This window comes from Sarcophilus harrisii, chromosome 1 (genome assembly GCF_902635505.1).
Source record: "Sarcophilus harrisii chromosome 1, mSarHar1.11, whole genome shotgun sequence".
In the NCBI taxonomy this organism is placed as follows: domain Eukaryota; kingdom Metazoa; phylum Chordata; class Mammalia; order Dasyuromorphia; family Dasyuridae; genus Sarcophilus; species Sarcophilus harrisii.
In genome coordinates, this window is record NC_045426.1 from 540,474,464 (window position 1) to 540,502,363 (window position 27,900).

The 27,900-nt window shown below is 33.2% G+C and overlaps 1 protein-coding gene across 3 annotated transcripts in view; it reads right to left on the reverse strand.

Moving 5' to 3' along the window:
• The window catches only part of CDKAL1 (CDK5 regulatory subunit associated protein 1 like 1), a 659,925-nt gene that overhangs the window by 275,973 nt on the left and 356,052 nt on the right, over window positions 1-27,900 (reverse strand). For all 3 annotated transcript variants that reach the window (XM_031946787.1, XM_003760138.4, XM_012541612.3), the window contains exon 10: window positions 26,515-26,681. In XM_031946787.1, the coding sequence (XP_031802647.1) occupies window positions 26,515-26,681 (167 nt within the window). The remainder of the gene's footprint in view (window positions 1-26,514; window positions 26,682-27,900) is intronic.

Consider the following 27,900-nt stretch of genomic DNA (forward strand, 5'->3'; position numbering starts at 1 on the left):
AAATGATTCACAATTTTGCCACTATGGCTATTCCATCCACCAACACAAATTTTAGTTCCCTCCACATTTTACAAGATATTTTATAAGTTTTCTGTGGTTAACAAAAAAATCAATACTTGAAAGCAAGTCAGTTATGAAAGCAAGTCAGTAAACACACTGAAGTAAATTAGTTTTTTTGCAAGCTCCTTATTTAAAGCTCTCAAATTCAAAGTGATGTGTCAATGTATGTGTACCGATGCAACAACTTTTAAAATTCCAGGCATTTCTCTGCCATGGTAAGAAATCAATACAGGGTTTTACAGCAAGACACTGTCACAACCTGATGGTATTCTATGGATAACCAATAGGTCTTTTTCTTGTCTCAAATATATTGGGAAAAAAAGAAGCTTGATGAAGGGATATGTCTACTGCCTGTGTATGAGACAATAATGTTATAAAATATAGAAGTATGAGCTATACTCAAACTCTTATTTTATTTATTTTCTCTGTTAAGGAGAAGGATAATCTCTGGACTGGAAAGGTCAAACCCCAAAGGGCAAATAGATGAAAAAACAATAAAAATAAGGAGATAATGAGAGAATACCTAGCTCATCACCAGGCCCGGAGGAATGACATCTGAGAATGAAAAGAAAGAACTGAAGAATGATTGAGACATTGTTGGTGATCTGTGAAAAACTGAGGAATAAAGGAAAGGAATGACAAAGACCCCAGAGAATGGTCACTGTCTAAATTCTCAAAAAGTATCAAGAAAATAAAGCCTGCAAATTATGGCCTGGTGTCAATTTCAGGCAAAACTGTACCATTATTTAAAAAGACAGTGAATATTTAGTAAACAAGGAGTGATCACAACAATGTAGTATGAGAATAAGTTGGGAATTTAAATTTGCTTCCCTATACGTATTTGTTAAAAGATCTTTTCTTTATAATTTATTACAATGGCAAAGGATTAGAGGAGAGAAGGAAGAAAAGGAAGACAGGAAGGAGGAAGGGAGGGGGAAAGAGGAAGAAGTGAAGCAGAGAGGGAAATCATTAATATAGCAAGCTATATATGAGATCTGCAGTTTCATGTACAAGACATTTTTTCTGTTGTCACATATGTGGAAATGCCCACTTAGTATTTGTTAAGTTCAAAGAGGAAAAATCAATCCAATTTTGTCTTGGCTTGTAGCTTTCTCAAGTTAAATAATTTTCCATCAGTCGTCCTCATTGAAGGTGTTCAACAGCTTTACTTAAAACATGTCAATAAAGCATGTGAGCAAAGTATACAGTCTTGCTTCACTCCATTGGTGACTAAGAAAATGTGAGAATATCATCTATTCAGAATCCACAATATTATGACTCTGCACACAATAAAAATGAACTAACTTCTCTAGGCAACAAAATTTTGCCATGATTTTCTATAATCCTTCATGAGTGACAGTATCAAAGGACTTAGTTTGATGAACATTGTGTGTTGATCTGTTCATCTGGCATTTCTCCTGGAGTTGTTGGGCAGCAAACACCATACTGACAGTTCCTCCACCCTTTCTGAAGCAATCTATATTGGCTCTCAAGTAGATTAAGATTTTCCAGGTAAAGGATCAGCCTATTAAAGAAGATTCTCACAGGAACCCTGCAGGCAGTGATTAAGAGAGAGAGATCCCTATAATAGTAACAGAACAATCTAATTCTCTTTTCTTTATACAGATGGACAATGAATGCATTCTTGAATTTCTGAAAAATAATCTCTTATTACCATATAACCCAGAGATTTCATTCAGCTTCAGACTAGGAAGTGAATTGCCTGTTTTGTAAATCTCATCTGAAATAGAATCAGAGGTAGGAGCTTTGCCACACGGGTGGAGCCCAAATGGTATTCAAAACTTCTTCTTCAGCTGGAAGTTTGGTTACAAAGTGACTGACATCAGCCTGAGATATATGGTCAGTGGCTTCAATTTTAGTTGATGAGAGTCTGTAAAGAATGCTAAGGAATTGTTTAGCCCATCTCTCCAGGATCATGTCCTTATCACTAATCAATGCAGCTCTAATACCTCTTTGTAGTTGACATGTATCACAGATCTTTGGCCCCTAAATAACCTTCAGGGAATCATAAAAGGGTTTTAGCTTCTTACAATAAATGTAAAACTGAATTTCATCTGTCTTATTATAACTGAAAAAAAAAAAAACTTGCATCTCTTTTAGCTTCACTTACAATTTACCTTTATATTTGCGAGGGATGTAGAAGACCCTTACCCAAAATGACTCCTCAGCTGCTGCACCTGGCCTGCGGGCCATAGTTTGAGGACCCCTGATTCAAGCAGATAGTGGTCCAGCTAATATACTAAATATTGATAAATGTCAAATACTGATAAATGTCATCAGCTGAGGTTAAGTAAATATGTTTATAGCTGGCCAAGGCTCAAGTAAATATGGGCCTACACATATTATACAGGTCATAGGAGAAACACAGAAAAAATGAAAACAAAACAGAAAAAGAATTCATACATTCCTGTAAGTTCTTTACCATATCACTCTATTCATACATATTTGATAGAACTAAGTGCTATCTTCCAGAAAGGCTTGTAAACCTTGTGGAGTTTTCCTTTTTTGTTTAGAAACTTCTGAATTTCATCATCATTTTCATAAGTTAATTAAGATGTGTACAAACGTTCAGGCCTGGATGAGTAAATCTGATGTTGTACACCAAATCCTGAAAGTTGCCTATTCTTCTTCTATTCCACTATTGCCAACAGGACTTGGGCTCAGTTTTCCCTCTAAGTAAGCAACAAACTGTCCATACATGGAGATATACGGACATTAGGCTCTTTGGTGGTCATATGGTTGTGAGACTGGCTTTTGTTGAGTTCAAGGGTTTAGCTTTGAGAAGACATATCTGTGATCAATCTAGTACTATGCAGCACACAATGACTTCATCACTCTCGCATCTTTTCTTTCTCTTTTTTTTATATTTTATTCAATGCCAGTGTTTGCTACAAAGATATATCCACAAAGTTTTATTGTGTTAGGTAAAAGGAAGACAGTGCTGGGGATAAGAAGGTGATGAGACATCTATGTGTTCAAATTTAAATAACCATTGCTGCTGCTGTTTCCAGCTCCATTCCTTTTAAACTCCCTGCCATGTCTGATAATCTGTACAGACTCTGGGATTCCCCCAAATTACAAGCTTGTCCTCTTTCAGCACACTGATGATGAGGGTCTCTTGGTCATCACAGAATGTTTTTTTTTTTAACTTTATCAGGATTCCTCACTGGGATCATGCACTCGTGATGTGGTTGTGGTCCTTTCCTGCCACTCACATTTTTATGAACTTGTCATTTGCTACTTTTGGTAGACATAAAGTTTGTTGACTAGTTTAGTTAGATAACGTAAACTATGCCAGCTTCATGTTGCCCCCTATCACTGTGACAGCTCTAAAAAAAATGCTCCAAAAGGACAAAGCCCAGATGGCAGAGAGAACATATGTTTCTTTTTGATCTTCTCCCATGATCCTCAGACTAATTAGTAAATTCAGCACTGACCCAACATATCCCTGTCTGCTTAACAGAGGAAACTGCTGCTTGTAGAGGAAGCTTGGAAAACCTCGCCTGCTCTAAAAGCAGACCTTAACTTTTTTTTTTTTTTTAAAGAACTTTTTAAAGAAAACTTTGACAATAGACAGCTTTTAAGGAGGAAGAGAAAAACAGATTTCAAACCCCGAGGAGAATAAAAGCATATTGCTTCCAGGTGAAACTCCAAAAGGTGATATAACTGGTCCCCACACAAGGCTCTCTTAGAAGAAATTAAAAAGGATCTTAAAAGAGAGCTAGAAGAAAAATGAGGAAAGGAAAGGAAAACTTTGTAAAAGGGTTTGGAAAAGACAATATAGAAATTATCTGAAGAAAATTCACTACAAAACAGGCTTAGTGAAATGGAAAAAGCATATAAATCATTAAAAGATAGATTTGACAAAATTGAAAAAGAAAACAACTTCCAAAAAACCAGAATTTGTAAATTGGAAAAATAAATCCATAGAAAAAACAATTCATTTAAAAAGTCAATTGGATAGATACAAAAAGTAAAAAAAAAAAAAAAAAAAAAAAGCAAATGAAGAAAATTCACTAAAAATCAGAACTGAACAAATGGAAATGAATGAATCAATGAGACATCAAGAATCAGTAAAGCAAAAAGAAAAAAAAAAGAAAAAATAAAATTAGAAGAAAATATAAAACACCTACTTGAGAAATCAACTGACCTGGAAAATATCTTCAAGGAGAAAAAAATCTAATGATTACTGGACTTCCTGAAAACCATGATGAAAAAAAGGGCCTAGACACTATTTTTTAGGAAATCATCAAAGAGAACTGCCTTGATATCCTAGAATCAGAAGGCAAAATGATCATTGAAGGAATTCACTGAAAACCTCCAGAAAGAGATCCCCAAATTAAAACGCCAAGGAATATAATGGCTAAATTTCAGAACTACTGGACCAAGAAAAAAAAATATTACAAGCAGACAGAAAGAAACAATTTAAATATCAAGAAGCCACAAAAAGGATTACCCTGGACCTAGTAGCTTCCACCTTAAAGAATCAAACAGTCTAGAATCTGATATTCCCGAAAGGCGAAGGAACTTGGAATGTGGCCAAGAATAAACTACCCTGACAAACTGATTATTTTCTTCAAGGAAAGAAGGTGGCCATTCAATAAAACATGTGAATTACATTTATTTCTGATGAAAAGATCAGAGCTAAACAAAAAATTTGACCTCCAAATATAGAACTCAAGAAAAGCATAAAAAGGTAAAAAGAAAAGAACTCTCGAAAATTGTATTTCTGATGCTAGCTTTGGCAATAAGAGTTGAGAAAGGTTTTAAAGGAATTAGAGTAAGTAATGAGGAAACCAAATTATCACTCTTTGCTGATGATATGATGTTATACTTACCCCAGAGATTCTACTAAAAAGCTATTAGAAATAATCCACACCTTTAGCAAAGTTGCAGATACAAAATAAACCCACATAAGTCATAGGATTCTTAGAGTTACAAAAAGCAATTCCATTTAAAGTAACTGTTGATAGTATAAAATACTTAGGAATCTATCTGCCAAGGGAAAATCAGGAACTATATAAGCAAAACTATAAAACACATTCCACACAGAGTCAAATCTAACTCAATTGGAAAAATATCAAATGCTCTTGGAGAGGGCAAGTAAATATAATAAAGATGACAATACTACCTAAACTAATCTATTTATTTAGCGCTATACCAATCAGATTCCCAAAAAACTATTTTAATGACCTAGAAAAAATAACAGCAAAGTTCATCTGGGAAAAACAAAAGGTTAAGAATTTCAAGGGAATTAATGAAAAAAAAAATCAAATGAAGGTGGCTTAGCTGTACTAGATCTAAAATCATATTATAAAGCAGTGGTTACCAATACCATCTGGTATTGCTAAGAAATAGACTAGTTGTTCAGTGGAATAGGTTAGGTTCAAAGAATAAAACAGTCAATAACTTTAATAATCTAGTGTTTGACAAACCCAAAGACCCCGGCTTTTGGGATAAGAACTCACTGTTTGACAAAAATTGCTGGAAAAATTGGAAATTAGTATGGCAGAAACTAGGCATTGACCCACACTTAACACCGTACACCAAGATAAGGTCAAAATGGGTTCATGACCTAGGCCTAAAGAATGAGATTATAAATAAATTAGAAGAACAAAGGATAGTTTACCTCTCAGATCTGTGGAACAGGAAGGAATTTATGACCAACGAAGAAGAACTAGAGCTCATTATTGATCACAAAATAGAAAATTTTGATTATATCAAATTGAAAAGTTTTTGGACAAACAAAAATGCAGACAAAATTAAAAGGGATGCAATAAACTGGGAAAATATTTTTACAGACAAAGGTTCTGATAAAGGCCTCATTTCCAAAATATATAGAGAATTGACTCTAATTTATAAGAAATCAAGCTATTCTCCAATTGATAAATGGTTAAAGGATATGAATAGACAATTCTAAGACAAAGAAACTGAAACTATTTCTAGCCTAACGAAAAAATGTTCCAAGTCATTATTAATCAGAGAAATGCAAATGAAGACAACTCTGAGATACCATTACACACCTGTTAGATTGGCTAGAATGACAGGGAAAGATAATGCAGAATGTTGGAGAGGATGTGGGAAAGCTAGGACACTGATATATTGTTGGTGAAATTATGAAATGACTAGCAGAATGATTTCAGAAAGACCTGGAATGACTTACATGCCACTGATGCTGAGTGAAATGAGCAGAACCAGGAGATCATTATACATGGCAACAAGTATATTTTTTACAATACTATATGAGAATCAATTCTAATGGATGTGGCTCTCATCAACAATGAATTGATTCTAACCAGCTACACTTGTGCAGTGATAAAGAGAACCATCTACATCCAGAGAGAGAAATATGGGAACAGAATGTGGAATACAACATACCATTCTCATTCTCTGTTGTTATCTGCTTGCATTTTTTTTCTCAGTTTTTCTTTTTCTTCCTTCTTGATCTGATTTTTCTTGCGCAACAAAAAAAACTGTATAAATATGTATACACATATTGGATCTAACATATATTTCATTATATTTAACATGTATTGGACTACCTGCCAGATAGGGCAGGGGGTGGGGGGGAAGGAGGGGACAATTTGAAGGTTTTCAAGGGTTAGTGTTGAAAAATTACCCACACATATGATTTGTAAATAAAAAGCTTTAATAAACTAAAAATAAAGTAAAAAAAAAAATAAAACAAAATAGAACAATGCTCTAACTTCAATGAGATGGCTTTCATTTGCCGGTCATGTCTCATTCAGAGCTACTATTTTTTATGCGATATCTGCTGAATTCTCTCTTAACAAGAGTTGTCTGTCTTTCAGTTGCATTGGATTTTTTGTTAGCCATAAATGCACCAATGGTGAGTGGAATCATCTTCAAACAAATATTTTTAATGTTTTTTTATGTTTCTCATGTTTCGATAACAAAGTAAAATCTCTACCTACCATAGCAAACAGGTCACGGTTGGGTGAAGCAGACAATTTTAGAGTAGCTTTACCTGACATTTCCTCAGACCAGAAAGTGAGCAATGTAGTTCTTAGAAACAGAGTATTTAAACACTTGGGAGGAGGAGAGGGGGACTACTGAAGTCCAGTGGGAAGATGGCCAGAATCGCCTGTGAAGGGATATGACAAGAGTTCCCAGTGCTTCATCACTTGTCTGTCACCATAAGATGTTGAGGTGGTTAAAAATAGTAAAATGGCACTTCTAATATCTTTTGAGTCATGCATAAATTGGATTTTAGTGAAGCAGAGCTATGTGAAGTTGTTGGTCTCTGTTGTCCAGAATCAAACGGGTCCAGTGTCAAAACTAAAGTTAATATGATTGATCATAGCTCAGGATATAGTGAGAGGAATTGGCATTTTTAATGTCTGACCCAAGATTTAATCAATTCACAGTGCCTATCGTCTGCCCTCATGGCCACTGATACTAGTTCTCATCTTCCTATTTCATGAGAATCTTTACATTCTTGGGCAAGATACCTCTCCTCCCACTTACTAACAGGTTTGTTGACCTCTTGGTTGCCCTCAATCTGAATTAGACCATCTGTTAAAATGGTTTACTAGGGTGTAAATACTAGGGGAGCAGTACACTTAGGGAGTACTTCACTTTTAAATGATTTAAGATTCTAAATGGATCGCAACATCAAAAGGAATAAATGATGTGACTTGGAAGGTTAAAAAAAAAATTAATGCAATAGTGACCAAGAAGAGGAGGTTCTGCTGTATTTTGTACCAATCACATTACAGCAAATAGTAGATGAACCTCAGTTGGAAATGTTTTTAGAGGGCATTCTTGTTCAAATACACAATGGACTAGATGACTTCTATAGTTCCTCTAAAATTCTGTGATTTTTTTCTAATATCTTTATTCATAAATAGGAAGCAAAAATTACTCTTTACATAATTATTGAGCATTTATAAACATATAAATAAAAAATAATATGAAACAGAGAATGAATTCAATATATTAAGATTAAAACATACATAAAGAAAGGTAACATGTAACAGTCAAATCATATGGTCCAAATCTGTATAAGCACTTTTAGGAGAAGCAGTACTTAGATCTAAAAAAAGAGTCTTGAAAATGTCTAGTTCAAAAAAGTTAAAAATTATATTCAAGTGGACATTTGGATATTATCAGGAGAAATGCAAACCCAACACCAACTTTATCACTTACATCACTTTCAAGTACCTACCTAATATATCAACCAGTGCATTTAAAAATAATGTTTAAATTTACTGTAACACTGTATTGCATAATACATCTCAAAACTCTGCAGTCTCACAATTCACTAGAAAAGCACTAGTTTAGTATTCACTAAATCATCCCAAAGTATTACCTATAAATTAGTTATAAATCCCAAGAAAATATGAAATCCAAATAGTATTTGAATACAAGTTCAACCTACAGTATCAAACTTAATATGTTTTCTGTTTATGTTTTTACAAAGTGCTTTGCATTATTAGTTGATGTAACTGTATTTTTGCCAGTAAGAAATATACAGCTTGCTTTTTTTTCTTATCTGTATGTAATAAAGGGACCAATTTTTGAAACCCTATGACTGTGAAATAAAACTTTAATCATGACAGAAATAGCTAATTTACAATACTAGTACCTCCCCCCCCCCCCTTTACATTCTGGTATCTAGTAATAACGGAAATTAAAACATTAACAACATGGAAAACAGAAAATTATTATAGTATAGCTGACTGAATCTGTTTCAAGATGATTTTACCAAAAAAAAAAAAAAAAAAAAAAAATCCCTTCAACAGATGAACCTCTGCAACAGACATGTGGAATATGCTTTGAGAATCTGATTTATGTAGTAACTGTGTAATCCTAGCTATAATATATAACAAAGATTCAAATACAGACAGCTTTTCAAGCCAAAATATTTTGTCTTGAGAATCAGTATGGTGTTATGGGATCAGAGCCTTTGGATCAGAAAGACTTGGGTGACAGACTTGTCTAATACACAATTTAGCACTGTGGCTCTAGGCAAAAGGAACCCAAGTACGACTCAGGCAAATTTATAAAACTATAAATTGCCAGAAAAGTATTGATATATATTGTTAGAGGGAATTCCCTCACTAGGAGTTTTCCACACTTCAATGAAATAACGGGTCCAGTATAAAAAAAGCATTTTGCCTCAACACTTATTATTTTCAATGCTTCACGTTATGTGAAGAGAGATGCAGGATTATTACTCCTTAATTTTATATGCAATTCCATATTTCTGTGACTGCAACTCAATTAACTTTCCGTAGCTTTGAGGAAAGTACCCAAAATGATAATAAATTTAGAGCTAGAAAAGAACTCAGAGTTAAGGTGATCTTGGTTTCTCATTTTATCCAAAAGGTAACTGAAGACCAATAGAGTGAAGTGATTTGTGAAAGGTCATACAATTCACTCCAATTTGGTATTCATTGAACCACACTACTTACTTTATTTAAATGGTGCTTTAAGAAAAGTGCTATACAATATTATCTCATTTGATCCTTATAATTACTCTGTGACATACATGAAATTATCATACCCATTTTACTGATGAAGAAACTAAGACAGAGATTAAGTGACTTGTCTAGACTCACAAAGCTAGTGTCTGAGGCAACATATGAACTTTGGTCTTCCTCAAATTAAGTCCAGACAATGCTGTTTCTACTAAATTAGCAACATGTCAGGCTTTTTTTTTTTTTTTTAAACACATTGGTTAGTTTTGATGAACTTTTTTTTTGTTTGCTTAAAAAATTTTTTTGAAGCATTCTCTCTCCATAAAGAGAGAAGGTGGAAAAATATTGAGAAATATAGATAATATAAAAAATAGAAGATATCAATAAATATATAATATTAAAATGTCATAATCTTTCTCACTTAGTCTTCTTATCTGAGGCATAATACCTCAGAGCTGCTGTTCAAATGAATTAACTATGTAAAATGCTTTGCAATTTTAATTAGGTAAATTCCAATTAACTATTATTACTTAAAATTGCATAATTAGCTAATGAAAGAGTTAGAATAAAACTTGATATATCTTGACTTCAAGTTCCTTATATCTCTCTGACTTCTTCCAGCATGAAAATTATTTTCTTGGAAAAAAGTTGTTCTAAGGAGTATAGCAGTTTCTTTTTTTAAAGGAATAGTTTGTGTGTTTCTTTAACATATAAAAACAAGTATTTGAAGACCACTAATCTAAAGAAACATATAGTGTTGTCATCTAAAACCAAACCAAACCAAACCAAAACAAAACAAAACAAATCTCCTTAAATGAACACCGTTAGTTTCTGTAACCTTTATTTGAACAGATGTTATACTGGGTCATATAATGAAATAAGAGCCTCTGCTGTTCAGTTCCCTTCAGAAATATGTCTAATGAGTACCAATAGTAGAATCTGGATAAATATCAAGTAGCTAAAATCCATTTTTTTTTTCACATCACTTGTAATATGGTTCAAGTGCAGACATAATTCATTTCTTTTAATGCAGGCTTCAGATTACACATGTGAACAGCTTTTTCTGCTTGTTATATCCACTCATTTAAATATCATATTTGCTACAAATGAGAATTATCTTTGTCATCATCTGATTATATATCATGTTTTAGAAAATTTCCATGCATGATTTTATTTTTTCATATATTTCAGAATGATGAGTAAAAGTGGTAGTTCAGTATACTTTCTAACATGGAAATCCTAAGGAGCCAAGCAAATCATCATTTAATAACATTAAGGACCTTGTTAAACAACTTTGATTTATTATAATTTGTATTATTATATATGTGTATGTATGTGTGTGTGTGTATGCCATGTTTCTCCTGGTTTTGATGACAGGAACTATGCCATTTATCATTTTAATATCACAAGGGCCCATCCATAATGCATTAACTCCAATAAGAATTTAATAAAATGACTGCTGAATTGAACTATCTTTAAAACTCAGATGCTCATGAAAAACTAACCAGTTATCTATGTTTTCCTTTATACTTTTGTATCTTGCTTTTCTCTATGCCTCAGTAATCTCACTAGTGGGCATAAAAAACAAGAACTTAAAAAAAAAATCCAGCAGCAAGAGATAGAGAAATTACATTTAAAATAATTGTAGACAAAATAAAATATTTTGGTGTCTACTTACAAAAATAAACCAGGAACTATATGAACACAATTATAAAACACTTTTCATATAAAGTCAGATCTAAACTATTGGAAAACAAATCAATTACCCAGGGATAGGCTAAACTGATATAATAACAATGGCAATTCTACCTAAATTAGTATACTTGTCAGTTTCATACCAGTCAAATTGCCAAAAATTATTTTAAAGTTTTTGCACAAACAAAATCAATCCAATTAAGATTAGAAGGGAAGCAGAAAATTGAGGAAAAAATGTTTATATCTAATGTTTTTAATAAAGTAAAGGCCTCATTTCTAAAATACGTAGAGAATTGACATTTCCCAACTGATAAATGGTCAAAGGATATGAACAGACATTTTTCAGATGAAGAAATTAAAGTCATTTCTATGATATGAAAAATGCTCTAAATCACTATGGATTAGAAAAATGCAAATTAAGATAACTCTGGGGTACCACTTTACATTTCCCAGATTGGCTAAGATGACAGGAAAAGATGATGAAGAATGTTGGAGGGGATGTGGGAAAACTGGGACACTGATGCATTGTTGGTGGAGTTGTGAAATGATCCAATCATTCTGGAGAGCAATTTAGAACTGTGCTCAATGGGCTATCAAACTGTGCATACCTTTTGATCTAGCAGTCCCACTACTGGGTCTGTATCTCAAAGAAATTCAAAAAGGGAAAACAACCCACATGTGCAAAAATGTTTGTAGCAGCTTTTGTTTTTTTGTTTTTTGGTGGTGGTGGCAAAGTATTGGGAAAATGAGTAGATAACCCATCAACTGGGGAATAACTGAATAAGTTATGGTATGTCAATGTAATGGAATGTTATTGTTCTATTAAAAAATTATGAACAGGCTGATTTTTACAAAAGCCTAGAAAGATTATTTACATGAATTAATGTTGAGCTAAACAAGCAGAACTAAGAAAACATTGAACATAGCAATAGCAAGATTATGTAATGATTGACTATGATGGACTTGCTTGTTCTCAGTGCTTCATTGATCCAAGACAATCTCAATAGACTCTGCATGGAAAATGCCATCCAAATATATAGACTATGGAGACTGTCTGTAAATCAAAAAATGCTATTTACTTTTTTTCTTTTTCTATTGTTCTTCTTTTAATCTAGTGGCTTTCCCTTTTGTTTTGATTTTTCTCCCCTAACATGATTCATAAGGAAATGTTAAAAATTAATGTACATATATAGCTAAAAAATATATTGTTTCTCCACGTAACTGGGGAAAAAATAAACTAAATGTCAAAGATACACACACACACACACACACACACACACACACACACACGTATTTATGTTTTAAAAAGTATCCACAGCAGGACTCTAACTTATGAGTAGTACATTCACAGTAGTAAAAAGTAAAAATAAAATGGGTGCTAAAAAGTTGAGAAATGACTAAAAATCTATATAAGATGAATGAAATGGAAAGTTATATCTAGTTTAAAAAAAAGGATGGGGAATTTAGTTAAATTTAGGGAGATGTGGATGGACTAAAAGAATAAGATAATGAAAACCAATAGAACAACATACATATTATGACTACACTATAAATGGACAGATTATTGAAATGAAATTAAATTCTGTGTGATAGAAAAGTCAATGGGAGTCGTGAAAAAGAATCACCAAATATACAACTGCCTTGATTCTAGTTAGCCTCCTGGGATCCAAAAGAACAAATGTAATCATTCCTACACATGACTAACCTTCAAGTACTTGTAATTTTATTTGCTAGTTCAATAGTTTTTTTAGTTTCAATTTTATTGATCTCTCCTTTTATTTTTAGAATTTAAAGTTTGCTATTTGGGAGTTTTTAATTAGTTCCTTTTCTAGCTTTTTTAGTTGCAACCTGAATTTATTGATCTTCTCTTTCTCTATTTTATGCAAGTAAGCATTTAAAGATATAATATTTCTCCTTATTACAACTTTGGCTGCATCCCACAAATTTTGGTTATGTTGTCTCATTATTGCCATTATCTTAGACGAAATTACTGATTGTGTCTATGATTTGTTGTTTTACTCATTCATTCTTTAGGATGAAATTATTTAGTTTCCAATTTCTTTTTGGTCTACTTTCCCCAGGTCTTTTATTCTATATGATTTTTATTATATTGTGATCTGAAAAAAAAATGCATTTACTATTTCTGACTTTCTGCATTTGGTTTTGAGGTGTTTATTTCCTAATATATGGTCAATTTTTGTATAGGTTCCATGAATTGCCAAGAAGAAAGGATACTTCCTTTTGTCTCCATTCAATTTTCTCCAAAGATCTATCATATCTAGTTTTTCTAGTATTCTATTTACCTCCTTAACTTTTTTCTTATTTATTTTGTGGTTTGATTTATCTAGTTCTGAGAGAGCAAGGTTGAGATCTCCCACTATCAGAGTTTTGCTGTCTATTTCTTTTTGCAATCCCTTAACTTCTCCTTTAGGAATTTAGATGCTATATCACCTGATGTATATATATTTAATATTGATATTGCTTCATAATTTTTTTCCCTTGGTCTGATAGTTCCCAAATTTAGTCATGATATTTCTTGGGGTTTTAGTTTTAAGGTCGCTTTCAGGAGGCATTCTTTCAATGGTCATTTTACTTTCTGTTTGTATGATATCTGGGCAGTTCTCTTTGATGATTTCCTGAAAGACAGTGTCTAGGTTCTTTTTTTTCATCATGTATTTCAGGGAGTCCAATAATCTTTAAATTGTTTCTCGTAGATCTATTTTCCAGGTCGGATTTTTATCCCAATTAGGTATTTTACATCTTTTTCTCCTATTTTTTCCATTTTTTTGGTTTTACTTGACTGATTCTTGTTGTCTCATTGAGTCATTTATTTGCATTTGTTCAATTCTAATTTTAGTGAGTTATTTTCTTCCTTTACTTTTTTTAACTTCTTTTTAAATTTTTCCAATTGAATTTTTAAATGAGTTGTTTTGTTCTATGGATTTTTTTTCCATGTCACAAATTCTGTTTTTAAGGAGTTATTTTTTTTTTTCTGTTTCACAAATTCTGTTTTTCTGGGAGTTGCTTTCCTTTTCCATTTTATCAAATCTATCTTTTAATGAATTATACGCTTTTTCCATTTTACTAAGTCCATTTTGTAGTGAATGTTCTTCAGATAGTTTCTGTGTTGCCTTCTCCTGACTCTTGCAAATTTTTCATTTCCTTTCCCCATTTTTCTTCTAGTTCTCTTTTAAAATCCTTTTTAATTTTTTCTAGGAGAGCCTTGTGTGATAGGGAACAGATTCTATTGCCTTTTGGGGCTTCATATGGAGACATTTAGCCTTTAGTCTTCTCAGGATTTGAAATCTGCTCTTCTATTTTGCCATAAAAGCTGTCTATCATCAGAGTCTTCTTTACTTTTTTATTCTTTTTTTATTTTTATTTATTTATTTTTTTTTAAAGTTAAGGTTGCCTTTAGGGTAGGGGAGGTATTCTGAATAGCTGCAGCTGAGCTGGGTTAGTGCTGATTCACTTCTAGTGCTGGGTGAGCATGGCCAGATCTCCTGAGTTTCTGGCGTTTTGGGGTTCACTATTGATCTTTTGTGTTTGTATTGGATGTTTTATAACTTCTCTGCTGATTTACTGGCTTGCAAGCAGGGCAAAGTGGCCAGCATTGCTGTAGATTCCTGTGGATTCCTCCCTGTAGATTTTCTGCCCCGCAAAGTCAGCAATGACAGAAGAGTCAGCAACGCCCCAGACTTTGCACTGTCTGCACTGGCATTTGTACTCAGCTGTTTGTGTTAGGTTGCCTCCTTCCAGTTTCCATTTGAAACAGACCTTTTCTGGAGATCTTTGAAATTATCTTCTGCCGATAATTTGTTGCACTCCAATATTTATGGGTTCTGCCAGTCTAGAGCTAATTCAGAGGCTGGATTTCATAATTATTGTGAGGATCATAGAGAGGGTCAAAGAGAAATATGTGTAGTCTCCGCCATCTTGGCTCCCCTTCCCGAAATCCCATTTGCTCCTCTTTTTAAGTATAATACAATCAATAGAGAAGTTTTAAACTTTCATAGCTTATATCTGATTCCTTCTGGTTTTCTATCCTTTTCTGTATATAAAAAAAAAATCTTTAATGATTCTCCTTTTATGGGAGACTGAAGATCACACAATATAAGAAGTGAAATGCCTTGCCCAGAATAACACAACCAGTATATGTCAGAAGAGGTTCTTTAAAACTAGGTTTTCCTGGTCAGTTCTCTATGTATAAAATCAAGAAACCATGTTAATTACTTTAAATTTCAAAAATCTTGTGAGACTAAATTCCAAGTAATTTTCCTGTCATAAGTTCTGCATCTGAAGATGTTTCCAGAAACCACTTGTAAGATAGCAATCTTCGATTCAAGGAAAAGAAAATAAGACTAAAATGACAGGAAGAACTTAAAGAAAAGACTAAAAGAAGATTATGTTAAATTTTAAATAGTATCCACCACAGAGAAACGGATCTCTTTTTAAAGGTTTGAATTTCACTGATCTATTGAATTAATGAAGAAAATCAGGCTCATAGGTAGTACATCATGAATTTTGAACTATACTATTTTGAAAAGTGACAAGGAAAGTTAGTTTCTTATCTGCCTCTGTGAAATTAAGCATTCAAGGGATTGTCAGATGAAAATTGGCTTTTAAAGATTCAGAATAAAGAGAATTAGTACATAGATCTCATTCCATTTAGGGTAAACTGTAATGCATTCTGTCAAAAAGAAAAACAAAAAAATTTATATATTACAAGAAAATATCTATACAAGTTTTAAAATATTTTAGAATTGATGCTATCTTTAAAATAAAACTTTTCCCCTTCTCCTCTCTCTTTTATTTGAAAAAGCCATTTATTATCAGTGAGAAATCTACAAAATAAGGTTAATAATAGTACCTACTACTAGATACAATTAGAATAATAATAGCACCTGGTTGGAGGATCAAATGAGATAATAATCATAAAACACTTAGTACTCTGCCTGGCACATAGTTTGCTGCACTATGTAAATGTTATTCAATATGCTCTCACCTTTTAAAAAAACATTTACTTGATGATGACACTTCTTCAAGCTATTGTCCTCAGTTCATTCATACCAAAATCATTAGAAAGAAATGCTTCCATTTCTTGAATTTCTGTCATTTCTCAATAATTTGCAAGTTGACTTCAGACTTCAACACTCACCTAAAAGTATTCTTTCCAAGTTTATCAATTTCCAATCCAGCTATACTCTTGGGCTTCACTGGCATCTTGTTATCCTGCAATATCACATCTGACCTGAAACTAAGAACTCCTTTGCCTTTTCAGTCTCTCCTTTCTTCTAGTCTTAATGGATGGAGAATGGAATTGTTCCAAGATCCTTCATTTCAAGTAAGCCATTTCTCCTTACTTACCACCTAGCTGCATTCCTGACTTTCCCCATGTCCAAGTGCCCTCTTCTTGCTTCATCTCCATCCCAATCTTTTTGCTACTTTTTGCATGTCCTCCCCCATTAGATTGTCAAATCCTGAACATGGGGGTCTACTTTTTGCCCTTCTTTTTGTCAGCAGTTCTTATCATGATGCATGGCATACAGTAGGTCTCTATTAATAAATGTTTACTGATTGAATGGTACTTTAATTGGTATCAATCTCACAAGTGGCTTAGTTACTAATGGTACCTTAGTTGCTTAATCAAAATGCTTTTTTTCAAGTCTGAATGGGATAAACTGAGTGATGACCTCTTATGGGAATGTGGGCTCAACCTAAGGCCTAATTGTGACTTGAGACTTTGCAAAAACAATTTGAACTATAGCTAAAAGCTGCAGGTGTTCAATTATCTTAGATAAACAAACATTTCCCTCCTGTTACCAGCCCTTCTTCCCCCTCCCCCCCAACACACACCTTTTCATTAGCATTTAAGTACCTAATACAATAAAGAGTGTATTACTGACTGGTATTCTTTGTTTCTGGCCTTGGATAAATTAGAATTCCCAACCAATAGGAAAAAAGATTGGGGGAGAGGGGAGGCGCTTCTTGGGGTCTATACCCAGTTTGCACTTTGCCCTCCCCTACTGACAACTTGCCTTTTGGGGGTTGCCCTTACTCCTGGGATTGAAAAAAAAAAATCCTTTTTTGCTTTTTACCATCAGAGTCTCTGATTTTAATTTGGATAAGGATCACTGTCCCACACAAATCCTATTACATTTAATCCATGTAAGACTGTCTATTACATGTTCCTCCTTGACTTCTCTCTTGACTGCTTTCTCTTAGTTCTCTTCCTACTCATCTGACTACTCTTCTGGATTACTGGCCTCCTCTTATCCATTAAATATCTAATCCCAGAGTTCAGTCATCATTTTTATGTAGATCACACCAGAAACTATATATCTAGTACTAATCTGTTGACCTCCAATCTTTCATTACTAATGTCCTGGTAAGTTAGCTCCTGTAAGATGTTACGGAGGCATCTCATGCTTAACATCAACAAAAATAGTACTCACTTCCCTGTGCTCAGCTTCATTCAAATTTCCTTATTTCTGCTGAGGGGAACACTATCCATTTCCTCAGGGAGTCAGTAGACAAGAATCTATTAGGTAACTACTAAATGAATGGCCCTACACTAATTGTTGAGGATACAAAGAAAAACAAATGGCAGTCCCTGACTTCAAGGGGCTCACAATCTAATGGAGGAGACAAAATGTAAACTACGTAAAAAAGCTATAAATATGTAAAGCAATATAATAATATGAGGATAAATAAAAAGTAATCCACAGATGAAAGGCACTAGAATTAGAAGGGATTTGGAGAATCTCTATACAAAGTGGAATTAGAGTTGGGATATGAAGGAAGCCAGAAAAGCTAGAAAATAGAGAAGAAAAGGGAGAACATTTCACACATGGGAGATAACCAGTGAAATAGCCTGGAGTTGGGACCTATTTGGGAGCAGTGTCCTATTTGAGGAACACCAAGATGGTTAGAGTCTCTGGATGAAAGATGATTAGTATCTCGGATCCAAGAGCTTGGGATAAGATATAATATTAAGAAGACTAAAGAAGGGGAGAAGGGTTGGTTATTAACACCAACTGTTTTTGTATTTGATCCTCCCTGGACATTACAGGAAATCACTGGAGGAAATGGGAAAGGGGATGAGATTGGCAGAACTGAGCATAAGGAAAAATCCTGAATGGAAAAAAGATTGGATTGGGAAGAGATTCATGGGATGCAGTGCCATCAGCAGATTATTGCAATAGTAGATTATTGCAATGAGGAGGTTTGCAAAGGGGTGATGGGATACCAGAGCAGAGATGAAGGTATACTGAAGAAAAGTTGCAAAAGGTGAAACTGAAAGGTGATAGCCACAGATTGCTTATGAGAGGCAAGAGATAATGAGGAGCTAAATCTGGTTGTGAACTTGGAGGATTGGGAGGATAAGGGTTAATTTGATATAAACTGGAAAATTTGGAATAGAAAGAACTTTGGGGAAAAGATGAGTCCGATTTGAATACACTGACATTAAGACAGCTACAGGGTTAAAAAGAATCTTTGAGATCACTCAGTCACACTCCCTTATTTTATATAGTAACACTCTATTTATATGAGGAAATTTTAGTATCAAAAAATAAAGTCTTTTGCCAAAGTCACAAAGATAGTAAGTGGGAGAGCTGGGATTTGAAGACAAGATTATTTGACTCCAAAAGCAGACCTTCCCAATCTGACTTCAACCTATTTTTCTTTCAGTCATATTTCATATTACTCTCTTCCACATATTCAGTTTCAGTCACATTAGCCTGCTCAATATGTCCAGCTTAAAATTGTCTGACTTCTGCTCACATCCTGAATATACTTCAGCATGTACTTAAAAACTCATGTGATCACAGGTAAGCCTCTCAATCTACCTGACTTTCTGCTATGTTCATCTACAAAAGAGAATTTTTTTGGAGGGATGTAGAGAGGGAGGAAAAATCTGGTATAATCTATGTTTGGAGTAATTTTATTTTACAGCAAGTAGCTTACATACATAGTTACATTTCCTTGAATATTTTGAGAACAAGAAATATATTTTTCCCAAAAGCAGAATGATTTTCCTTCAAATGGTAAGACATGTATTTTAATATATACATTTTAAATGTTATTAAACTAATTTTTTCATGACCAAAAATCTATTTCCTTTTTCTTCCATCTCTCCCAAAGGAAAAAAAAAATAAAGAAATTCCTTGCAATAAATATATATAGTCAAACAAAATAAAGCCCTGCACTAGCAAGGTCTAAAAAAGTTATATATCCTTTCATATATGGAATCTACCACCTCTCTTTTGGGAGGTGGGCAGCATGCTTCATTATGGACCCTCTGGAATAATGGTTGTTACTGCAATGATGAGGGCTCTGAACAGCATTCATATTTCTTGGTTTTTATAATGTTATTGGTTTTGTATGAACTATTCTAATTTGACCTACTTTACTATGCATCAATTCATACAAATATTCCCAGGTTGCCTTGAAACTATTCTTTTCATCATTACTTGTGGCACAGTAACATTCTGTTGCATTTATATACTATATTTTGTTTATTCATTACTAGATGGTCAGTCCTATAGTTTCCAATTTTCTGTTACTAAAAAAGGGATGCTATAAATATTTTTGTATTTATAAATCCTTTCTCAGTTCCTTTGCAAAGGGGGGAATATGACTAATAGAAGTATTATTGTTTAAGTAAGTTCTTATTGATGTCTAGGGATTTTTTTTTTAAATAACCATACATTCTTTAATGAATCTTACCTTTCTATACAAAAGGTACCACATGTTTACTAACAAAAAGATGAAAATACTAATGCTCTTTCTAAATAAAAGGCAATTTATGGGACATATAAAGAATTCATATAGCATGTATCTCAAAAAAGTAGTTTACAAATATTTACTTGAAAACAATATATTGGTTGAAAAGCACAAAAGAATGGTCCAAGAAATGTCAAGGATAGAAAGCACAAATTATAATCGACTGGATAATTATTGAATATGCCACCAGAAAGCAATATAACATTTATACTACTTTTAATAATAATTTCAAACCTTCTGACTCAATCTATCCCAACTGCTTTTATTAAGTACTCACTATATGCAATTCACTATGCCAAGTGCTAGAGATATAAAGAAATGAAAATGTGTTAATAGATTGTTAATGCAATGCATGTGTGTATGTATATATATATATATATATAATGTATATATGGATTTATATGTAATATATATGCACATGAACATAAATATAAAAGAGATTAAAATATACTGGGAATGCTAGTATATTTAATATGAATGTGGAAAGCTGATTTCAATATTTAAAACAAACCAACACATAAATATCAATGATTAAAAAAACCCCAACATGCTTTTCAATGAGACAGTTTAAGTACATTATGGTTCTTTATAGCCTTAAACCAACTATCATATTTTCTAAGTAGAACTAAGTATGTCTTACAAGTTAAAAAGCAATAGAATCAAAACACCTTATAAGCATATGATATAAAATGCAAAACATCAATCTAAAATTGGGGTGGGGAATGTCTGGTTTGCAGGTTGTATAAGAGCCACTAAATCATTTGCTGAGGCAAACACAGATGATCATGAACTGAAAATTATGTACAACTACCTCCCACTGCTTGAGTTCTAGAAGTTGATAATTTTCTAAGTCCCCTGAATAGTGTTATAAATATCCAAATGCCCCTTGGGGGGAGGGCAAAAGGTTTCCCAACCCTGAACTAAAGGGTTCCCATGGGAGAATAAAAATTGATTAATCTATCTTTTGGAAATCTTTCATAACTTAATACTCAATTTTTGTTTGGATTGAATAGTGTAAAATTTTTATGTACATAAACCTAGAACATAGGGAGACTGAATGTGTCAAACTGGAAGAAGGTGATAAAAACAAATTCTTTAGCCTCTTCAAGGCTGGATACATGGAATATGATATCAAAAAGGAGAGACTTGATGATTAACTAAAGAGATTTACTGGTATTCCAAAACCAAAGCTTAACAAAAAGATCACATTAAAACATTAATAAATATTGATAGTCTTAATGTATGTTTTTAGAACCATAATTTGTTCTAGGGCAGATGTGGAAAAGATCCTTTAAACACTGAAGCACAGGATCCTTCTTAAAGCAGATACTGAAATGTTAGAATCCTTACAAAGTGTTAAGTCATTAGAGTTGATAGAAACAATGTTTAAAGTTTACACCTTTAAGAGTTTACACATTAGAGCTCACACATTGGAGTTCACAAGTACCGGAGATACACAAAATTAACTTTGTAACTTTGTGAAGTCACACCTCCCATAATCCCACTCTCGGAGGAGGAGTCAACCTTTGAGTTTACACTCTAAAAGAGCATAAAAAGAGCTGAGTTAGTGAAGTGAGTTCAGTTCGGGAGATTGACAAGCTAGAGACTGCAGCTGGGCCGAATGAAGGATTTGGAGGAGTAGAACCAAGACTCAGAGAGACCTGGAGGCTGAAGCTGGCAGATGAGCTGCAAGAGCTCTTGGAACCAAGGAAGGAAGATAGGTCTCTAAGAAAACTAACTGGGATATTTTGGAAGAGACAATAAAAGACTGTACTTTAATCCCTGGCTGCATTTGAGGTGATTATTGATCCGAACTGAAACTAAGGCTGCCTCCAGAACCTCCCCAAGAAACCTGCTCCTAGAGAAAACCATCATATTTTAGAAGAACACCACATGGAAAGATGAATGTCTCCATGCCAAAAAGGAGAAAGTTATTGATGATGCACATAGTAGGTACTTTGTACATAATTTATTGACTGATTGTCATTGTTATGAGTACAAGAGAAACCTGTCAAAAATGACAGATACACTTGAGAATATCCAGATATCATTTGCCAGTAATAGTAAAAGCTATTAAATTTGTCTGGGAAGTGTTCCCAATCTTCAAAGCCTTGAAGCACAGTCTCATCAATATACTCTATCTCTTGCATTTGATGATTAACACAGAAAATTTTGGAAAAGTTTATCACCAGAAGGCTGCCCATTAGGTAATGAATTGTTTTGGTCATAGCAAGTTAGGAAACAGTATGTGAAAAACATTATGGAAATGAATATTCACAGTAATGAAACTATAGACATAATGAGGAATGGAAGAATATTTTAAAACATCAATTTATTAACACATCTAAAAGGATAGAAAGGAAGGGAAAAAATGGATATAACTTTTTTTTTTTTTTTTTAAAAACACGTATTGTATATTGTACATGAAATCTACTTGTTTGCTTTCTGGGTGTAGATGGTGTTTTCTATCCCAAGTTTATTGGGATTGCCTTGGATCATTGAATCACTGAGAAGAACCAAGTTTTCATAGTTGATCATCACACAATATTGTTGTTACTGTGTACAATGTAGTACAGCCCTGTAAAATTCTCATCAAATTTGATTAATATACAAAAAAGTAGTAGTTCTCATAAGTTACTGAGAAATACTTTTATCATTTGTTTTCTGTAAATAGTATCCCATTACAATGGGATTATTTAGACACTAGCCTGATAAATTAAAAACTCCTTTCATTTTTGGGCAAATGAAATTATTTAAAAGAAGAGATAATATCTAAAAAAATGACGAACTTAAGGAAGTGAGAGAGGAATATACTGGGAAAAGGGGGAAAAAGAAGTGGCATGGTGTAAATTATCTGCCATAAAAAAGAAGAAAGAAAAAGTTTTTACAGTGGATGCGAAGAGAGTGAGTAAATGAATCCTACTCTTATTAGGAATTGGCTCAAAGAGAAAATAAGATACACACTCAAAATAGGTATAGAAAGCTATCTTACTCCTGCAAACAGAAGGGGAATGGAATGCTGGAAGTGGGAAGGATAATAAAAGAGAGGGCATATTAGAGGAGGGAGTAGTCAGTAGCAAAACATTTTTGAGGATGGACAGGGTGAAAGGAGAGAGAGAATAGAATAAATGAGGGGAAATAAAGTTAGCAATAATAATAGTAAAAAGAATTTTGAAGCAAGTTTCAATGATAAAGCCTCATTTCTCAAACATAGAAGGAAATGAGTCAAATTTATAAAAAATAAGAGCCATGCCTTAATTGATAAATGATCAAAAGATATAATATGATCTATGTCCAAAACACTATAAATTCGGCAAAATCCTTTGACTTAACAATACACTACTAGGCATGAATCCCAAAAGATTAAAAAAATAAGGAAAAGGAGATCCTTTATGTACAAAAATATTTGTAGTAGGTCTCAGGGCAAAATATTGGAAACTGAAGGGATGCCCATCAACTGGGGATGATTGAATAAATTGAGGTATATGATTGTCATAGAATATTGTCGCTCTATCGGAAATGATGAGCAGGATGCTCTCAGAAAAAAAAAAAATTGTTTAAAGTCTACCATAAACTTCAGCAAAATGAGATGTACGTAAAGAAAGTAATAACAATCTTCTGGGATGATCAGCTGTATGCGACTTTGCTATTCTCAGCTATATAATGATCGACAACTACTCTGAAAGACTTATGATGAAAAAAAGAAACCATATTCAGAGAAGAATAGTGTCTGAATACCGATTGAAGCACTAAAAAGATGAAATAAAATTGATGAAAAAAAGGCAAAATTAGGTTGCTGATTTTCATTTAATAATATTATAGTCTTCAATAAAAGTTTTTTTTTGAATTGTCTAAGTCACTGGTGATATATATGTCCTTGCTTGGTTCTAGTTATGATAAATGATGGGTATTTTTAAGATAGTTGGTCAGGGAAATAAGGTTAAAGGGTACTTATAAAATCTGAAGAAGCTAACCAGGCCACAAAAAGATCAGTGGCATTTTAATAAACCAAATATCTTCATCAATAATGACAACATTAATATTTGGCAATAATACTCTTAAAACTGACTTTCTATTGAAGGCAGTTTCTGACTCTTTCAAGAACTGCTTATGAAATGAATTGCTGGTGGTAGGAGAGTTGATTATAGTGAATACTGAATCCACATCTTCCCAAGCTGCATATGGAAAGAAAGGTATGTGCTTCCTATAAAAACAGATGGCTAATACTTTAACTTTGAAAATTAGCATTGATGTGGAACCATAATGACAATGTATATGATCCTTACTGTTTCAACTATTAAAAATCCAAAACGTTTGTTAAATATTGGAGACAAAAAGACTTACAAGAGTCAAAGTTTTCCCCATCAATATGAGAAAATCTGAAGTTGACATGAACTGGAAAGTAGTTAGTTATAAAAACACACAGAAAATCTTGGAAAAATGATCATTGTTGATATCAACAAAATTGCCTCAGATTTTTTTCTTTGGGAAAAAAAAAAAGCTTTAATGATAAATTTTGATGCATGGAGACAGATATTGTCTAACATGCCAATCAGTCAATCATAAAATTATTGCCATCACCCATAAAATTCCACTTCCATGTGTATAAATGTTGAAAAAATTTCCAAACACTCTAATTCTTCATATGTCTTACAAATCCTAACTCTGTTATTAATCCTTCTTGTGAACTAATTTCCCCTTTACCTCAGTTCTTTCCCAGGTTGTCATGCCTGTACTGATTACATTCTCATCCCTTTTCTATCTTGTCCTCTTTGTGAACTTATTCAATTATATACTACTTCCTACCTTCAATTTTTAAAAAATCTTGTCCAATCTCCAAAAACATCATGCTAAGCTTTAATCATGGATTATTCCCACCATAACCCTTATATATTTGTTGCTGAAGGAAGATGGAGGAAATAAATTGAAAATGTTAGTATAAGTTGGAATGGACCTGAGAGGGCTATGTGAATCAGTGGAAGACCTGAGTTCAAATCCAGGTTCAGCCACATAAAACTGTGTGTCATAGGACAAATCACTTAATCTCTCAAGGCCTTACTTTCCTTACCTCTAAAATGAGGATAATAATAACACCTGCTTCTCAGAATTTTTATGAGAACGAAATGAGTTAATATTTGCAGAAACGCTTAGCAAAGTGCTAAAAACATAGAGCTGTTGTGTGTCCTTCACATTTGAAGAGAATCAATGAGGACACTGAGTTTTAAGAAAGTCCCTGTGAATTTTCTACTTCTAACTCACATATGGATTTCAAGTTGTAGTGGTGAATGAACTTCTGAATTCTCATACTTGGGAGTTTCCAGTGCTAGCAAAATTATAAATGTTCTGAATATTAATTTAATCATATTTCTATGATATAAATAGGACTGACCACACAATAGTTATTAAGCTTCTCCTTGGCCACTGATACAAATATATGGACAGATCCAAAATAATATTATTTCTGTTATAATGGATATGAAAACCAAACTTACTTTATCTATTCAAACAGCCATTCATTTATTAACTAAAATGTAAAAACCAGAGAATGCCAAATGGATAAAAACTGTCATATTCAATCAGAACCAGCCACCATGTCCAATCCCTGTATCTTAACAACACTTCTAATAAGAGCAGATACGTAGAAAGGAGCTATCCTGTCCCCTGTTCCTGGAGTTGCTTTCAGGTATTTTCAAAGATTCAAAGAACTTAAAAATTGTTCCTCTTAAATTAAAATGTTGAAGACTTTGAATGCAAATTCTTTCCTTCTTTTCTTGAATGCAGGGAAATATTTGATTATTAATTGGCAGATCTAAATTTCTTGTCTAATAATATAGAATTTTAGACAAAGCATATTGCCACATAGGTCTTTCATAAATGAAAAAATGATCCAAGAAATGAGATTTTCAACTAAGTTTTTTTATTTTTTTTATTTTTAAAACTTCCTCTGTAGTTTTGTGAACATTTAAATTAAATTCAATAACTACTTATTGAATTATTACAATAATTCATCTGATTTTAGAAGATGAATTAAGAGAACTTTTCCTAGATGAGTAACTCACTGTGCTTAAAGTTGGACGTATCTAAAAAAGAAAAGTCTTTGCACTCAAGGAAATTACTTTCTCATGGAGGAGACATTTATCATGAAATGAATTCAAATAACTAGAAACTTCTTTTGATAACTCAAGCTTCTTTTGATAACTCAAAATGTAGGCATGGGGTCTAACCCACATATAAAGCTGTGCAACTCTAAAGAACAAATAAAAAAATGGGAGAAAAGAATAATTAAAAAAAAAAATACCTTGAATCTCCACTTTGAGGAAGCAAAAAATAAAATATGCAGTTGGATCGTGAATAGGGATTAGGAATTCCCTAAATTCCCAACTGGTAACCTACGACTACATAATCTAAAAAGGTTTTGTATGAAGCTTCTGCCAGTGTACTAAGGATGCCATATTGTCTTGAATGGTTAATGTCTGCGTCAGTATGCTAATGATTCCTTTTTCCTTACCTCCAGATGCTCTAAAATATAGGGAGGATTTGTCATGCCAACTCTCAGCATAGCTCCCTCGGGAATCACTTCAACTAGTTTCCACAGCAGTGTAGGGAGGTCGGTGCCAATATCTCTGCCATAAGCCCCTGTGTCTTCACTGGTCAGCCATATCTCACAGACACCCTCTATGAATAAAAGGAGATCATTAACAAATCTGTAGCTGAGCTGTGTATTTTATAATACAGCTGCTAACTCTTTTTAATTCAGTATTTCTCAAGACTATTATGCAGCCAGTCTGGATATTCAATTGCAGAGAAAATGCGGCTAATCCCTTGAGGTAGCCTTGGGTTATTAAGTTCATTTTATGAACATCACAGTGCTACAACAATGCTATAAATTATCACCATGTTCTGTAGAGTGATTAACTTTCACAACCAATCAGTACAATTGTGCTTCTTCCACAGCATTTTGATCAGGACCAGTTCTCTTCTGTGAAGACCTATTTTATTGAACTTCTGGAATAAAGATACTAAAGCTAATGGCCTAGAGAAACAGGTACTATCAGGAGTTAATTGACTAATTGGTTAGTCAACAAACTTTAGGAAAAATGTCAAGAGTAGTTAAGGTTCTAACAAACCAACAGTTAAAGGTAAGTACACCCATTTGTCCTGTACTAACTATTCAAATCTGCATCCTTTATTCAATTAAGAACACTGTATTAAACTATTGCATTCAAAAGGCTGTGGCAAATTAAGTGACTATCTTGGAAAACCTGTTTCCTGATAACTTACATCCTATTTTCCATCAATCAGAGTGTAGGAAATAGTGTATTTGATTTTTTGTTATAAAGAATTCTGACCTTGAACACCGCAGCTTGAAATAACATCCTCCCATCAAAATGGGGGTGGGGGGAGGGGATGAGGGGAAGAGTAGGCTACTCCTTAATCACTTTTAAAATTATTAAAACAGAAATAACAAAAAGGTGCCAATAGTATCTTGATTTTGAAATTTAAAACATATAAAATTTACAATGCAATTGAGTATCAAGAAATAGTGGTATTATGGGATGTTCCTTTTTTTTAAAACAGAAATATTCAGAAAATATGTTTTAATAAGTATTATTAAAGTTGCATGGGTATCCATGAGCATTTTAATTATTTATGGTTTAAAAGTGACTTAATCTCAAAAACACAAAGTTTAAATTTTCCTGGCCATTGAAAATGGCAAACACAAACAAAGCACATAGCTCTTTATATGAAGCTTGAAAAGCCGAACTGACAAGCAAAATGAAGGCATGCACATTCTTTAATTAGTTCCATAGTGGTGAGTGGAACAATACTGAACATAAGCTAAGATGTTATAATCACAATTCCTGGGGGATGAGGGAAGGAGGTGTGGGGGAGT